The sequence below is a fragment of the Denticeps clupeoides genome, chromosome 11 (assembly GCF_900700375.1).
Source record: "Denticeps clupeoides chromosome 11, fDenClu1.1, whole genome shotgun sequence".
NCBI classification, from domain to species: domain Eukaryota; kingdom Metazoa; phylum Chordata; class Actinopteri; order Clupeiformes; family Denticipitidae; genus Denticeps; species Denticeps clupeoides.
In genome coordinates this window covers 20,525,172-20,543,658 of record NC_041717.1, presented here as the reverse complement: position 1 = coordinate 20,543,658, position 18,487 = coordinate 20,525,172, and the positions used below count along the sequence as shown (strand labels likewise).

Genomic DNA, 18,487 nt, shown 5'->3' with positions numbered 1-18,487 from the left:
GCATATTACTGATGTTGCTGGTTTTTAGCCAGGTTTTTGTCCACTAAACTAGACAAAGACCATGCAAACATGAAATATGTAGCTGTCGTTTCAAACCTTACAGTTAATGCAAGGAAGGCAAGCCAGTGAATGCTGGTTTGCCACGTAGGATCACATTAGACACCACCCCTTAACAGCAATGGCATTCCCTGATAGGCTCTTTCAAAGCATTTTTGGGTCTAGAAGGCAAATGATTCAAAGGCTGCAGTTGACTGGTGTCACATGATTTTCAGACAGAATACTGAACAAAGTCTTTGTAAGCATTAAATGTGCAGTGTTTAAAAATCATGATTTAAGGAACCTACCGTGTGTAATTACATCATGTATCATTTTATTGCTTTATTTATTATATTGCTCTATTCAGCATGTTGGTATAAGCAGTATTGGTATGGTACATTGAAATGTTATCAAGCAGCTCTGATTATTGTGCATATGGCTTCATCCTTTTGCAAATCCTACTGCAACCAGAGTGTTCCTAGATATTCCACTTATGGTAAACTATTGTGCTTCATTACTCTAATTAAGAAAGTTAGAAATTGCACATTTCACTATATTTGTAAAAAAAAAAGACTTCCAGACTCAATTGTTGACGTCTAACAGATTTTGACGAAGTTTGGATGAAAAGACCAGTGACCTCCATCAATTTAGACAGCAGATCACAGAGTCTGAGAAACGAAGAAATCAGCCGGCTGAGAGAGCTGCAGGCGAGAGCCCTAAAAGGACAGGCTGTCTGAAGAGGCAGGTACCAGGTCGGGGCTCAATGTGTCTTATCTCTGTGGGCGAGCGCTCCTGACCTCCCTTCACAGGCCGCCATTATGCAAATAGGCACGAAGTCAAAAGTCAAGCGCGGCCGTTTGTCTAAAGACTTTATGTTCCTGATGAGCCCCAAACCCCTTCCCTCGGCCTCTGCGGCGACAGGCATGAACTCTGGCTCAACTCGGGTTACGCCGGGACAGGTGGGGACTTCTCGGCAAACAGACGCGCCGCTTTAGGAAGGATTTAACTGAGCATGATGCGCTTGGGGCCCTCAACTGTTTATTCTAGACACTGAAAAGAAGTGTGTGTGTGTGTGTGTGTGTGTGTGTGTGTGTGTGTGTGTGTGAGTCTGCGTGTGTGTACGGGGAGGGTATCTCGTTTAAGTGGAACACACACGTGGCTTTTATTCCTGCTATTCGGCCGGCCGCAGTTTACCAAACGGTTCAGGTGACTGGCGAGGCTCGGAAAACAATTTAAGGGCTGCGTGTGTCCCTGATGGGGACTGGCGGGCGCGTGTCACGTCTCGAATGCCGTCCCTATAATTAAAACAACGCAATCTGTTGTGTATCGGCACATCGAGAGCCATTTAAGTGACTTGGACGATGGCCAGTGACACGAAGCACGCACAGTTTAGTGCATGGACATATTGAAGATGTGAGAAGGAGCAACACAGAGATGACGGGATCTGAGTCTTTCCCCCCCTGCTTTTGGGATCTATGTCTGTGACTGAATACACAGAATATTTGGGATTCACACAAAATTAAGCTAAATTTAATTTCCGGGTTAATTATGGGTCACAAAATGAAGCAAAAGGACCGTGTTCGCTTTGGACAAACAGTAATTAGTTGGAAAAAAAGAATTGTCAGGTTTTGTACCAATAGAGGAGTGTATCTAGGGATTTTTTTTTTTAAGTGAAGTGATTGTCACATGTGATACACAGCAGCACAGCACACGGTGCACACAGTGAAATTTGTCCTCTGCATTTATCCCATCACCCTGAGTGAACAGTGGGCAGCCATGACAGGCGCCCGGGGAGCAGTGTGTGGGGACGGTGCTTTGCTCAGTGGCACCTCAGTGGCACCTTGGCGGATCGGGATTCGAACCGGCAACCTTCTGTTTACAGGGCCGCTTCCTTAACCGCTAGGCCACCACTGCCTAAGCCCCTGTAATGTTAACATTTCAAACGATTACATATAATCTATTGACCTATAATGCCAAATGGAGGCATTTTTATTAATGGCCTTGGACCGTGGAACTCTGGAACTCCAATCGTTTCAGAGTTAGGAAATGACTGGCCTGGTTTCGGTGTGCCTTTCATATAACGTCATCGACCTATTTATAGAACGTCTTCCCAGGGTCGCACAAGTGTTCACAAAGCCGCTCCTCGGGGGCAATCAGGTGATATTATTCACCGAAAATATGCTAACATGTCGTAATGGTAGAACAGTGTTGAATACAGTGAGGCTACATCAACACCTAGCCAATACTCATCTCCCCCGTGGTATGCTGTTATTGACAGCGCACGCAGAAGAGCTCAACCTAGGTGGCCACGGCTGGCGGGTCAGCAGGCTGGAGCGCAGATGCTTGGCGTTTCAATTATGTAAGCAGTAACGAAGGGAGAAATTAAGAGCCCCGGGCTGTTTTCTGAGCCAAACCGCCTCCATTGTTCTCTGTGGACTAAGGTCTTCGGCGCAGGTTTTTGGAATGGGCCTCGGAGGCGTTGGACTTTGGAGAATCCAGGCACACAACTGGGCTAAGAGTGACAGGCCAAAAGCTGGGTTCACGCAGGAATTCTGGGGAAAGGTGAAACTTTTTTTTTTTTTTGAAGTCTGGCTTCAGTGCTATTGCATTTCCATCAGTTTAGAGCCTTTCAATGCGAAATAACCCTGAATGAAGGTAAAGGTCAACTGTGATATTGTGACAACGCATTAAGCTCTAAGTTAGCATGGGTATTATTTTTGCAACTCTATGAATTTAGGAAATAGGGGGCAGTATATCACCAGAAATGTAAGAATTATTTTTTATATTTTTTTACATTTTACGGCATTTATCAGACGCCCTTATCCAGAGCGACTTACAATCAGTAGTTACAGGGACAGGCCCCACCTGGAACAACTTAGGGTTAAGTGTCTTGCTCATGTACACAATGGTAGTAAGTGGGATTTGAACCTGGGTCTTCTGGTTCATAGGCGAGTGTGTTACCCCACTAGGCTACTACCACCCAGAAATATGGTCATCTTAAAGCCCATCACCAATTTAAAAAAAAATGGACGTAACTGTTTTTAAATCCAGTCTTCAGTACATAAAAGTCTTAATGATATGTTTTTAGTGGTATTATATGAGCATGACTGGGAATTGCGCTGTGGACCAGGACCCCTTAACAATAATCCACCAACAAATAGCTGATGCCCTCCAAGACACAGTGCTGTGTCAGAGTCTTGCTTATGAGGAAAGAGGTACAACCTTACAACTGAGTGATGTTTAGATTGTGATGTGAGTGTCAAGCATATGGGATTCAATTAAACAGACATACTGTACTCAGTACAGACACACACAATCTCTTAATTTCCATAACTGAAACATGATATTTTTGGTTATTCCAATATGAGTTCTTCCATGCATTGTTAGTATACTGAGGATTTTTTCTTTAAAGATAATGAACACTATATTCTAATATATTACTACCATATAACTTATTAAGTATTCATACGGTACTGTTCCGCATTGCGCTAAAACTTTCAGTTCTCGATCTTTTTCCCTGTTAATTCATTTCTTAATACAGTCAATATCTGGCATCAAGAAGACCATTCTTTACGATTAAGTGAATCGAATAGAATTGTGCCTAAATCTCACAACAATCTTAAGAATTGAAAGAAGCCACATGGTAAAAACATGGTGTAGGTATTTTGGGTAAGTTGAATATTCTGAACTTCGTTTTGGGCTCCTGTAACTATATGCTAATGTTTGTTTCGGTAAATGTGACCTTATTAGAGTTCACTACTGCCTCACTTTGCTTTGTGTATAATGAAGTGTCTCTGTTTTAACTTAAATATTTGTGTCCCCTGACCTGATGTCACACTACGGGTACACTACAGTACAGTTACATATGTATTAATATATCCATGGTAAAATTAAGAATTAGAAAGATGATCGGCAACACATTACCATTGTGAACTGTATAAAAAGTCAGTATGATTTTTAGGTGGCTTAGGGTGGTCTAGAGGACGGTGAATGTGTGTGTGTACTGGTGAGCACATGTAAATTTATGACCACAACAGACATGAATCGTTTAGAGTAGCCACAAGCCCACAGAAGTACTTAATCACAGGGAACGATAATAAAAGGTCCTGTTTCCCCTCAATAGGATGGATTTCAGATGGGCTACAGTTCATATCTAGGGTCCTCAATAAGATGGAGAACGAAAGACAAAAGATAAATACAAAAAAAAGTGATGTAAGAGAATACATATAATAGTATTAAACCCATGGTCAGTTAGACATAATAATATTCTATATGGGAATGCCATTAGCACCCAGAAGCATTCCAAAAGAAAAAAGAATAAATAGTGATATAGCACGGTTGTTTTTCACATGCGTTGCGTATTCTAAAAGTGCTCTGAATACATTCATCCAGTGCATTTTAAAAATGAATATAATCTGTGGCCAAGTTAACGTCACCAGTGGAAGTCAAGACGTCTAAAGCAGGCATCCAGCCCCAAGTTCCAATGACAGACAGAAAGAGCGAATACATTCCAGTCATTTCTTATTCGATGGAAATGTTGGGGAAATACTTTAATTCTGCAGTTTCATATCAGCAACCAGCCTGTGGCTCCTGTCAGGAAATAGAAGAGCTGTGTCAAAAGCCTCCAGCTTAGCGCTGCGACTTGCCAGATGTTTCGGTTATGTGGAGAACACTTGTTTTCACACGCAGCTCCGGGACGTCGAGGTTATATAAATGGCTCCAGAATGCTTTCTAAAAATATTCAGACAAAGGTAAGTGTTTCTGACAGAATAGTCTCCTAATCGCCCTCCCCTTGACAGACGTTGCTGCAGTATCAAACATGATCTATGTGGGACTGCCAAAAGCAAATGGGTCAGCAAAAGCACCTCAAATCGTGAAATAATATTCTGTGACATGACACGCACTGAAAACACAGATGATTAAGCTAATAAGAGATTTTTAAGAACCGTGTCTGGTTTCCTGGGCAAGGATTACATTACATTCAGTTAAGTGACAAGCATATGTTTGGCCAGCCATCACATTCCCAAATGGCCTTACTTATATGAGTATTAATATCTGCAAACAAAGTGGCAAGACCAATTTCCACTCGAATTTCCATGTTCTTGCTGTCAGACCACAGAGCTGATGAATTTTGGCCAATCGCGTCCATAAATCGAGCCATTTCCATCCACAGATTCTGCTCAAAAAGCTGCCCAGGCGGAGACGAGCACTGAGATGAACCCTCTTGCCGTGTGCACAAACACATTCCCTTCCTCCTGCACGCTGCACACAGGGTGACATTCTCGTGGCTGTAAAGGAGAATCTCCATCTCCCGGTGGTCACTGCTGTGTTGTAAATAACGGGAGGCAATGGCTCCCGATGTGGGCTCCAGGGCCCACTACACCTTTTCACATGACTGAAAAAAAGCTGCTTGATTCCATACATTTTAACAAGTCACATATGCAGAATAACTTCTAAAAGAACCATTTCTGAGATGTCCTAGGAAATATCAGATAGGAAGGCTATTCCTCCTAATGCTGAGCACAACACATTTTCGCTAACTCAGCCAAATTGTATAATATTGGAATATAAATTATATAATTCCCCTGTCTGACGTCCACAGTGGTCTTGGTGGACTGGCACACAACTGAAAATGCAGCAGCAGCACATATTTGCAGGGCTGGGAACTCTCCGCTCCGATTCCTGAGCCAGCAAAGGACCGCCGCCAGGTCACGGGGGGCCAAGGCCCCTATGTAAACACAGGTGCTCGAGGAGGCTAGCGATTGAGGGGTTACCCCATCTAGTAGTAATAGCAGCGCATCGAGAGCACCGCTCGGAAAGGCTCGGACAGCCCTGCAAAAACCACAACCCTTTACTTCAGTTTACTTCAACGCGAAGGCGCTAGCTATGTGGCTACCGCGAAACGTAGCAAGCGCCACATATGCCAGTGGGCGTCAGGTTTTTAAGTGTAGCTTAGTTAAGAACTTAGCATGGTAACAAGCCACAGTTCCTGTGACAGCGCTAGCCTGGCTTCGCTAAAAAAAGGCCGCTATTTCGAGAAGCTTCACGGGCCTTTCCAGCTCCCTGTGGGCCCTGGGACTCTTAGCTAGGTCTAAGTAAGTGAAGCTGGTAAAGATAACGCGCTGAGAGCCAAAGCAAACACAGGCACGAAAAAAGGCCCGGTTTATCAAAGGAAAGGTGACACCCCGCCTGATAACTTGTGGCTTAAGGCGAAAAAATGCAAGCAGATGAAGCCATTGTCCCGGAATGGAATACACAGTCCCGACGGGGGGGCGCACATCTGTCACAGTCCGCGAACGTGTTTAGAGCCGCCATAAACAAAGAGCAAGAGACGCCGAGCGTCAGATGTGCACAATGTCCGTACGTCTCTCCTCCCCTGGGACGTTCTTTCAAACAATTTATTTAGCGGCCGATCGGAATCCTTCTTGTGCGGCGATCAACATGCCGAGACAGTTATTTAGAGAAGCAGCGATGCCGTATCCTTCGGACGCGCCGTGGTTTAACCCCGTAGATTTGTCCGTCAGGGAAAATAAGCACGGCCTTGGATCTTAGCAAGAAGAGGTGCTTGATGAACGGGCGCACGGTGCTGGCCGACGTTCTGGGTCACACGGAGAGCCATTTCGGCTAATTGCGACGTGAAAAAAACGAATGTTTTTGCACCACACGGCCTTCCGCAAATGAGGTGCACGCAAAGGCTCGGGCGTAATCAAAAGCCAGTCAGAAATGTTTTGTCTCCTGGAGGGGTCTTGCCTTCAGCAGCCTTGGCAGGCAACTCCTTCATGGTCACACTCACTCACTCAGTCACTCGCACCCTTCCATTCTCGCCTTGCCGTCTTCCTCACTTGCTTTCTCTCACGAAAAAGCGCAAGAATAACAGGACTCACGGGGAACTGCTTGCTTTGGACTGGTGACCACTGGCACATGGGGGCAAAGAAAGGAGCTCTTGAGCAGAGCCCAGATACCTTGAGACGAGGTCTCGCTGTTCACCCCACATTTTGGAACCTGAACAAATTCTCTCTTTGGACAGGGAGATGAGAGTTGAGTGCAGTCGTGGCTTGCAGCCTGGATCAGCACACAAATGGCGTTTAAAGCCGAGCGCACCATGACATTGTTCTCTGCGTCGGGTCTGCCCAGTGCCGAGGTACTGAGATGTGCACAGTTTCAAGAGATGCAATTTAACTTGACTACTGTGCAACCTTCATCATTCGCTGCAGATTTCACTGAATTTCACTTTTGGAATTTCAAGAAATGGTTTTTCGATGAAAATGCAGGAGCAAGTTTGCGATTCATCGAAATCAAAGGCAACGCTTCCACTGAGAGTAAAACGGCTTTGTTCTGGCATTGTTCTTCAGCCTGTCGAACGTTCACAGTAGCAACCTGATGGTGTCTGGATGTTGAACGATTGGCGAATACCTTTATTTTTAAGGAAAATTTTCATTAATTTGGCTCAGCTTTACAATACAAACATAAACAAGGCCTAAACCCAAATGATCAAACCAAGCAAAAGACGCAAGTGGAGACTAAAGGCAGAAATAAACTTGCCGTTAACTACGTAGGTATGTACCTGCATAGGGGCGGTGTTGCAAGATCTGCACTCAACAGATACATGTGTTCATTCTAGGGGCAGTGTTGGCCTAGCGGTTAAGGAAGCGGCCCCGTAATCAGAAGTTTGCCGGTTCGAATTCCGATCCTCCAAGGTGCCACTGAGCAAAGCTCCGTCCCCACACACTGCTCCCCGGGCACCTGCGGAGACCACATTTCACTGTGCGCACTGGGTGCTGTGCTGTGGTATGTCACATGTGACAACTAATCACTTCACTTTCACATTCGTTTATTTAGTTTGCGGCCTCAACACTGACCACTAGTGGTAAGGAGTACACACCACAGGTTGCAATGCAGAGTAGAGAAGTAAATCAGCACAAACGTTAACAATGCAACTGTACGTGGATACGTGGCTCACAAGTATATTTCTGGATTTAGGCCTCAGTAATATTCACAAGACAACAACCATGAAGACAATTCCAGTTCAACACAACAATAAAAGAAAGTAAATAATATTCCTAAAAAGCAGAAATAAACATAAAACAACCAAAATTTATTTCCCTGACATTACTGCACTTGAAGGAGCTTTAGGATGTCAGCAAAATGACCCAAACCATTTGCCATTGGACCTTGGTGGCATCAGAAGCCACGGCTCTTTTCTTTGGAGCGTTTTAATTCATCACCTGACTGGTTCTCCTTAAAGACCTTTCATCAGACCTGGACTGGGAGATGTTCTGTTCGGACTGAAGGTACAGGTCTAAAGAAGCCGATGCCCCGCTAGACCTGGGTCACGGCATGTTCTCCCAATGCTTGCATTAAACCCTTGGACACCACTCCTACATGAAAGCATGCCATTGGCAGCATTTTGCTTTGGGGGGGGCGCTCCAAAATGGGATCGCATTACATTCATTCATGCAGAGAACCAGATCGCATTAAAAAAAATCACAATTGCATATCAAATCATCGTTCTGTGGCTTGGTTTTCCCCAAACAATAAACACCTTTTGTTTCCGACCACAATGGCCCACTGTGCATTAACCTGAACTCGCCGCGACGACTCTGCTCACATCCCGGTCGCTCCACGGCTCACTTTTACTGTCTGTTTGCACAGCTGACCAGAGAAACAATGTTTACTTCGCATAAAAGAAATTCAATACAGCGCTGCGCTCAGCTCTCGCTGTTCTATCACCTGCGGCAGAAAAAAACGCCCGAGTCCGAACTACCGCCAAATGGCCAACGGCTGGACATCGCTGCCAGTGTCTGGTGCAGCAAATCGTTTCAACCATAATCGATTGAATGCCATTAAAAGGTCCTCGGCTGCGCCCAGACTTCACAAACAAACACAGAGCTAGCCAATTGTATTCAGTAGAAAATTACGCCAATATATATGTATATTTTTTCTGGAAACAGATGTCCGGCATTGTCCTGGCAGATGGTAACTTTCAATAACGCCGTGATTTCTGAACATCAACACTTACTGTACTCGGCATATTTTTGCTGAGGGGGCTTGGGAGAAAAGAATCTTATGGAAAATATTATTTTGGGCCGCTGGACGTCAAGGGAAATTCCACGCAGCATGACAATTTACTTTGCTCCTTTTTCTTTTTTAAGGTTTCTGTCACCTCTGATTACACTGAGCCAAATGTATCAGTTACACCCCACGCCACATTCTATCTGGGCCCCTCATTGTTGACTCCTACGTGTGTGTGTGTGTGTGTGTGTGTGTGTGTATGCAAAGTATTAGGAGGGTTTCTATAGAGAAATGTACACTGTATGTGTAGATGATTAATTGCATAACTGCACTGTAGATAAAAAAAAAAACTTTAATGAATCCAGTGGAATTTGCTCCGGTGATTTTGTACACTAACAGGAACATGGCTAATTATGAATATGGTAAAAACATAAATCGTTTCACCACACTCATATGTTTCTACAACACATTTTATTATTATTATTTCATGGTTTCTAGAGTTTATTAGATTTCATTGAGGTTATGATATAATTGAATGCCAGGGTGGTAGTAGCCTAGTGTAGCCTTCAAACCCCACTTACTACCATGGTGTCCCTGAGCAAGACACTTAACCCTGAGTGTCTCCAGGGGGGGGACTGTCCCTGTAACTACTGATTGTAAGTCGCTCTGGATAAGGGCGTCTGGTAAATGCTGTAAATGTAATGTAAATGAATGCATTTACCAAGAAAAGATGTACTCTGTTTATCTATTAATATTATCTATTACTGCCATATAACTCCATATTAAAACTGTCCATATTGTGTCCCAAGTGGGACATTTAACGCTGCTAAATGAGTCGCTTCCTTCAAGTGCCTCTGCTCCATCTCCACTCTGCTCTGCACATGTTGCCGCTGTGGTTTCGGCTTCATCAGCCAGTAATGACTTTTAATTATAACTCGGGGCTAAAGAACTGTGGGGGACGTGCAATGCATCATTTCAAGAACATCCGCCATTCAAAAGACAGACTTCCCATTTCCTAAAGTAGCGACTCGTCATAAATAATATGGCTTTAGAAGAGTATTGGATACAAACAGGCCATTTTATTCTGTCGTCATGTATTTAGGTTGATTCGGATCTCCTGCTTTGCATTGTTTTATTGCACGTTTTGGCGGGTCAGGACAATGGTAGCCACGCCTACGTGTAAGTGTTGCAGCAGAGACAGAGCCAACTCCTCCCGACAGCCACCGGCCACTGCAGAATCCATCACGCGCACCCGACGCTCACAGGCACCGCGGCCGCGAGGCGGACGATGACAGCGCTGCCGGGGATCTTTATGGCGGGCGGCGAATGATGTGAAAAACACGCCCGGCCCCTGTCCACGGGGCCCCGGGCTGATGAATGAGGGCCGCCACATCCTCGGCACTCCCAAAGTCACCCACGTTGTACGGCGAGCAGGCAGAAAGCTGCGTCCGTGACAAATGAATGTGCAACTCGGAACAACAAGCAAACAGATGGTTTCGCTCCAGACCAGAGGAAGTCCAGGCTTTGCCGTGTCGGTGTTCATTCGTCTCCCCGCAGTCGCGGAGTGGCTGGGATTTATCCCGAATTCGATCACCCCGTCGTGTCGGGATTATTATGGCGAGGGGTAACCCTAATAAATGACAAACACATTGAAGCGTGGGGTCCGAGGCGCCGCATTTAGAAGTTCATTAAGCGAAGGAGTGTTACATGTGGCCACCACCGCCGCCCCCGGAGCATAAACATGAGCGATTGCGGGGCCGCGTTCACCGAAGCCCGGTCATCTGGCGAGAACATTTGCGAAAGTCGACCGTGGCCGTGATTCATGTGGCAGACGTGGCTCTTTCACGAGGGCTCAGAGATCCCCGTGTCCTGCGCCTGTAATCTCAGACTCGGCCGCCGGAAGACATCCCACGCCCGCAGAGCGACTCCATGTGAGGATCTCCCATCGTACGTTACGGCCTCCATTTACAGCATTTACCAGACGCCCTTATCCAGAGTGACTTACGGTCAGTAGTTACAGGGACAGTCCCCCCCCGGAGACACTCAGGGTTAAGTGTCTTGCTCAGGGACACAATGGTAGTAAGTGGGATTTGAACCTGGGTCTTCTGGTTCATAGGCGAGTGTGTTACCCCTAGGCTACTACCATCCATTGGCTTTACGGTATAAACAACACAATGCGAGTGTACATGGCAGCCAGCCTTTTGACAGGGGGTGGCATGTGTGGGGGGGTCTGTGTAATGTCAGATTTTTGTGATGTCAGACTTTTGACAGGACGTGTTGGACACCCAGGGGTCATTCATGTTTCAACAGCCCTCCTTCAAAATTCAGACTGGATTTCGGACCATCAACGTCCATGGAACATTGAAATAACGGTTCTTCCACAGTCGTAATATATGTGCTCCGATGAATTTAGCGCATTTTCTTATCTCCGAGGGCCCTTGAAGCCACTTCAGCTTTTAGATGTTTTGGGCCCAGAAGACACGGCCGCATTATTAAGGCACATTACTTCCCGGCTGGATGAACGCAGGAGAAATTAAAACAAGGTCCAGTTGGAGCGCCACGGCCAGGTTCTTTTTATTTTCCCAGCTGATTTTGGTACGAACCATTTCCAAAGGGAAACATGGGATTTTAAAAGTAGCGGATCCAGGCCCCGACACCGGACACCTGACTGCACGAAAATTTTATTCTTTTCGAACGTTGCATGCACTTAACATTTTCCAAAAAAACAAGGCATTTGGAAATTTTCAAGATGTTCAATGTTAAAGCGATGAACAAGCGTTTTTTTTTCTTCTTTTTTTTCCACAACCTCAGCAATGTAATAAAAAAAAAAAAAAAAAACACTTTACCAAAAATGCTTCGCATGTTTGAACGTCCAGCCGAAAAATTCTCAGCAAATCTTCACCCAGGGCTCGACCTTGCCCGAACCGCAAAACAATGTTTGCATCAAGGGTTCAGATACCAGTCATATGACAGCGGGCCGGGGCAGGAGTGCAACAAGTGGCTGACCGTGCAGCCGGGCCCAGTGTGCGTGCTATCATCACACCCTCCTGACGAACAGGCGCCGCATCGCAGCGCGGTGCCATCTCCGAGGCGAGGGCACATCCCCGAGCACACACCAGGACCCACGCCCTTATTTTAGCGTGTGTGAGAGAGGGATTAGCGGGGCGCTGCATGTTCGCGTCACAGTTTTACTTGGCCCGAGAGCGCGGTGGCTCCTACCATGCGGGCGAGAGGGGGCTGAACAATGGACAAAGAGCACAACTGTGGTTGCTCGAGGGGGCCGTCGGGACCGATGCCCCAGGCTTGGGCTCGCCAGGCCCTGGGCATCTGCTGACATCAATTTCTGGAGCACAGCCACCCACCTCCGACAGGTCTGGAAGGAGCTGATTTTCTATACCCGAGCTCTTCCTGTACATTCCAGTTGGTCCTGGGCAGTGGGGAGATTGGGCAGTGGTGGCCTAGCGGTTACGGAATCGGCCCCGCAATCAGAAGGTTGCCGGTTCGAATCACGACCCGCCAAGGTGCCACTGAGGTGCCACTGAGCAAAGCACCGTCCCCACACACTGCTCCCCGGGCGCCTGTCATGGCTGCCCACTGCTCACTCAGGCCGATGGGTTAAATGCAGAGGACACATTTAACTGTGTGCACCGTGTGTTGTGCTGCTGTGTATCACAATGACTATCACTTCACTTTACACTTTTTTTAAATGTAGATGTGCGCGTTAGCTGACCATCGGTCCACCAGAGCATTTGGCAAGAGCTGCTTTACCTTCAGTTTGACTGAAATACTCACTTACGTTATGAAAATGTCTCCAGAAGGGTCTCCACACGGAGAGAGGGGCTTGAAGAGCACTAATTTATGCAGGCAGTGGGAAGACGACAATCATGGGATGTAATCCGGATGCATAATCATAACACAAAAAGAGCCCAGTGCACAATCTATTTTACCAGGAAGCATTTTGAGCATTGTGTCTCATTCATGCCAGTGTTCGTTATAAAAAGTGCTTTACAGATAATAACGGCTTGAAGGAATAGTGAAAATATGTTTTGAATGCACAGCATATAAACCTTGGTTCTCGAACTGAGATGCTCTGGTTCTTTGTGTGATATGCAAGGAGTGTATGAAATTATAGTCAAAACTCGATATGCTTTGCCATTTAAATGCTTGCTGTGTGTTTGCAGCATTGACAGTAGATGTCAATAGATACTAAAAAATGAAGAATAAATTCAAATAAGTTGTTAAATATTTTAATGCTGGTCACAATGGCAGTGGCCAAATATAATTGTGGGTTGAATGGTGGTTTCTAGTCCACTGATTAATTTGTTCATCTTGATCCGCCATAGGCGTCAACATGCGTGAGGCAATGCTGCTAACCGCCGTGCCACCGTGCAGCCATGTTGACACCGATACGCAAAAAAGTCTACAAGAATTCGGAATTCACGACTTTTCGTGCATTACAATGAATGCTCTGAACCACACACAAGTATAGTTTTGTCCAATGACGATTATGAAGGATCGACGAAGACACCTCTGGCAGAGACGACTTGGTCTAGGCAAATTTATCGGCAGAGCCTCCTAAATCAAACACAAGGAACGGAATTGGCTGGGCTTTGGGCTGCAGGTTTGGTCGAAGTAAAGCCCTCGGCAGAGACGTCCACTTCTCGCGCGGGATGTTCCGGGACGGGGCCGCGAGGCAGGGCCATTAGCACAGGTTCCGGGCCGTGATTGGGCACGCGCTACGTGGCGAGCCCTGTCCTAATTGAAAACAGCTCTGTTTATACACCTGCAGGTACTAAAGGGGGGGGACGGAACGTTCAGAGAAACGGAACAAAAAAAAAAAACAAGAGGGGGGAGAATGCGTTCCCAAAACCCGTAAGATCGGCCCCTTGCAGGGGCCTGCTGAGCGAGCAGAAGCGGGGAGCTGTGGCGACTGCACGGGCTGCTGCGTCTTGCCGCTCAGAGAGTCCCTAAAGTCCAGCCGTGTCAGCGTCGCGCCGCACAGAGACCCCGGGATGTGCTACCAGTAATCCTGGCGAGACCTGAGCTTATTGCTCTGCGGGGTGTCCCGTTGCTTATTACACAGCGGTTAAAAACCGTTCTTGCAGCACATGTTACCAACGCATTTCCAATGAAAAGTGTACATTCGCCTGGAAATAACGTATAATTCTGATCTGGTACGGTGTTTTTCATGTGACGTGGTCGTCCTCAGCTAATGGGCAGCCATTTATAACCAGTCAGATTGTTCTGGAATGATGGAGTGATGTTAACGTTCAGCAAAATCAATGATTTGTATATATTAACACTTATAGGCTAATGCTAAGCAGACACCGATGCAAAACAGTGACTATTTACACGTTTGAGCGGCATAATCAATATAACCACCTTCCTGTCTCTCCCCGGCTATACTAACTACTGCGGCGAATGCATGATAAAACATTCAACGGGGCGCTTGTAGGATTCTAGGTTTGGCTATTTTCGGTGGACTGGATCTTTAAGGACGACCTGCTGCTCCCTGCAGGGGTGACGTGGAGATTCCACACCATGCGAGGACCTCCCTGTCATTTACTTCCCACAAACGTGCGGTGGGACAGGAGACACAGGAAATCCACACGTCGGTGTCTCCGAACGTGGGCGACTCTGAACTGATGTTTGTTTCTAATTTGATGGTTAATTTTAAGTGCTGTACTTACTAGCGTATTAGAAACATTCTTGTCTACCATGTCTACTTACTTCTTGGTCCTGTTGGAAAGACGCAAGGCCTCCTCAGCCGCCTTCAGTCTCTCGAACTCCTCGCGCTTGAGGACCTCTCCGCTGCCCCTGTAGCCCAGTTCAACCAGCTGACGCGCCAGATCTTTGTCCTGCAGGGACAGATTACCATTGTGACCTCTTATTTGTTATAGTGCCACTCATGACACTGTGCTTGTAGCATCTCAGAATGTAGTGCCGTGCGTAGAGTTGCATCTAATGCCACCTAGTGAGAGGCAACCGGTTAGGAAGCGGGACTTATCTTCAACCATCCAGGACCTGTAAAACAGTGTTCTTTAAAGTCCTTTGTTGCGGACAGGATGAAAGGACCTATTGTGTGTTCAGTTGGAGCTACGGGTGGTGTAGTAATGGTGTGTGGAATATGTTCTGAGGAGCCAAGATGCTGTCTAATGAAGTCCACAGGCTTCAGTTTCTATGAACATCATGACTCCGCGGTCCGCTCGGAAATCAGACTAGAACGTAAAAATATCACAGGTGAGTCGCAGGTGAAAATGAGATATTTAACACCCTCTTCATCCGTCAGAGGATCATGCCATGGCAGGGACCGAACTGGCCAGCAGCCATGGATAGAAGAAAGATGGAGATAGCGGAAGGAAAAAAAGTCTACGACATTTATGTGGGTGGAAAACTTCATATCCACGAAGACAGAACGTGCAAGTTCTTGCACGAAAGTACAGGAGTTGGCAATCGGCAGCTGGGCATACGTGTGTCTGTACACCGAGCAGATAAAAAAGCATCAAAACCTACAGATTGACATCAAACCTACAGATTAGTACACATTTGCTGGTCGGAAAACAATAGAACAGTAGAACACACGTAATGACATTGTTTCATAAAAATGACAAATTAAGGAAATTATGTGTATGTGTATATGTATGTATGTGTGTGTATATATATGTATGTATATATACATTTAAATGTGTGTGTGTGTGTATATTATATATATATATACACACACACATTTAAATGTATATATATGTATGTATATATACATTTAAATGTGTGTGTGTATATTATATATATATATACACACACACACACACACATACATTTAAATGTATATATATATATATATATAAATTGAGATTTTTAAGTAGCTATGCGATTACTAAAGCTGTGCAGGTCTCTGTTTCCATCTAGTGGACGTAATTGTAAAAAAGTGTGACCCCTCAGTCCTCTCCTGAACCCTGGTCACAACACGCCGCGACTTAAAAGGCCTTTTTTTGCCGAAGAGCCACACCCAACAGTCGGGCGGAAAATGCAGCACCAGCAGTACCTGGATCCATGGGAGTTTAGTGCCGCATATAGCAGTGGTGACATTTCGTGTGACAAACTGACTACTGAGAACGATATTATATGTTGGACGTCCACCAAGCACAATTTATGGTTTTATACAATTTATACTGGAGGTGTACGTGACATCTTTCACTGACAGTTATGAGTTTATTTATGTGTTTTACGTCACATTTTTAGCACAAACAAATAAATGTCCTTAAAATAAATGTCATAAAATGTGACCTGAGACCTCCGATAAATTAATATAAAACTGTGACTGCTACTCAACCTCCAGTATCATAACCTGACTGTGACCAGACTGTCACCTGTCTCCGCTCCGGATCTTAGTATTTTTCCTTCCGGATCTTAGTATTTTTCCTTCCTCCTTCTTTCTGTGGATGTTCTCACCGTTCTGGTGTAAATATATAAATGAAGAATGTCCCGTGAATCCTCAGAACGAAAAAAACGGTAGTGGCGCCATCTTGAGGCCATGTGTTGACACGACCAACAAGCGAACTCTTTAGTAGCTTTTTTTCCCCCCACAATAACACAATATTGCTGAAACTTTCTCATCTGCAAGTTGTCATGCTTTTCTTGTCAAAAAAAAACGTGTCCTGAACTACGATGGCAGCGGTGTTCTACCGCGCGTATTCTAACGCGGCGTATTTGATATATTATCCTACCTCGAGGTAGAATAAATCCAGCGGCGTGACCTGGGCGTCGAGGAAGTCTTCGTAGGTTTGGAATTTTGTCACGCTGGCGTCCGTCGCCGCGCCGGAGCTGCCGCCCGCCGCCATGTTCCTTTTCCGACGGCGTCCGGTTGCCACGGCAACTGCCCACGTGGGTCTGTTGACCCGGCGGCCTGGTTACGACGGGCGTCGTTTGCGTTTGCGGCATTTACCAGACCCCCTTATCCAGAGCGACTTACAATCAGTAGTTACAGGGACAGTCCCCCCCTGGAGACACTCTGGGTTAAGTGTCCTGCTCAGGGACACGATGGTAGTAAGTGGGGTTTGAACCTGGGTCTTCTGGTACACAGGCAAGTGTGTTACCCACTAGGCTACTACCAACCATATGTTGTCATATCACAGATGAACAAGACTGAACAGCTAATAATTCTAACAATGATGCAAAAACACACCGTGCGGAGAAACTGGGTGGAACGCGGATCAGTGCTTTTGTTCCCCCACATTCACCTCACAGAGCTCCTACATTTGCAGTGTGATCGTATCCGCAACAAAGGCCATTTTGTGATCAAGCAATGGCATTTTATTATAACCACATAAAGTATGTTGTTGGTTGTGTGTTCGCTGAAAAATACTCACCGCTTCATATTTTTAAAACGAAAGGTTTGCCATTGCACATTTTGCTGGAAATTTTAATGGAAAACTTATTTTAATGTAATTTTTAAAAGTCATTCAATGGGACCACGCTCAGTGAAAGAGGCTCAGCAGCAGAGCTTGTCACTTAAAATCTACATTTTTTTACAGGATCAAAACCATAATATCAGTATTTAAAGCAAGTATAACATATAAGTATATTAGATGCCTTTTCCCTATAAAGACTACAGTATGGAACTGGAATGGATGATATTGCCGGTATCATAACCATTAAAGACGATGTCTTATGCTTTTTTTTTCAGCATCTTGCGTGCATTGCCAGGGTCCCAGGCTTGGTGGCAATTTGAGGGATATTCATTTGTATATTTAGTCTTCATATTAATGCCATTAATTACTCTGATATCTAATTACCATAAGCACAAATCTTGAAAGGCAAACCATTTCCATTGGGTTGAACCAACTAGTTGTGATATAATAGGATATGAGGACAGGTAACGTTTGAATTTGAAAATTTGAATTTGGTTTGAATTTGAATATAACTCCTTTTACTATATAATTCTTTTAGCTGTATTTTGTTAACAAAAAATTATGAATACTGGTCAAATTCATAAGTCATTCTGAAATGAAACAAAAAAATCTAATTTAAATTAATCATTCGTATTAGGACAAGTTAACCCGCTAGCAGAAAACCGCAATACCACCGCGTACCTCCAGAGGCGACAGCGAGTTCAGTGGCATCCAGACAAAAGGACATTTGAACATTTTGCTGCTATAGCACAAAACAAGCAAGGACAGACTGTTTTATGAATATATTTAATTTATGAATATATTTATTATATGGCAAAATTAAAAATCAAAAACAGGTATACTGTCTTTTCTAAATTATAAAAATGTATTTACCTTAATCATATAAATAAAACATCACGAGTATCGCACGGGGAACGGCAGGTGCATCCACATCCTCCTTCGGGGGAAAAGGAAGACTTCTGTGAGCGTGAACTTCGACCTGCTGCGGGGTCACTCAGGCTGACCAGTGGAATGATAGACGGTTTGTGTGG

At 45.2% G+C, this 18,487-nt stretch overlaps 1 protein-coding gene across 1 annotated transcript in view; it reads right to left on the bottom strand.

The window, feature by feature from the left end:
* cfap299 (cilia and flagella associated protein 299) overlaps window positions 1-16,894 on the bottom strand; it is a 60,075-nt gene extending 43,181 nt beyond the window's left edge. Inside the window, exons 1-2 of the mRNA XM_028996921.1 lie at window positions 16,773-16,894; window positions 14,779-14,906 (exon numbers count right to left, since the gene is read on the bottom strand). Coding sequence (XP_028852754.1) covers window positions 14,779-14,906; window positions 16,773-16,886 — 242 coding nt within the window. The 5' untranslated portion in view covers window positions 16,887-16,894. The remainder of the gene's footprint in view (window positions 1-14,778; window positions 14,907-16,772) is intronic.
* Window positions 16,895-18,487: the final 1,593 nt, after the last annotated feature.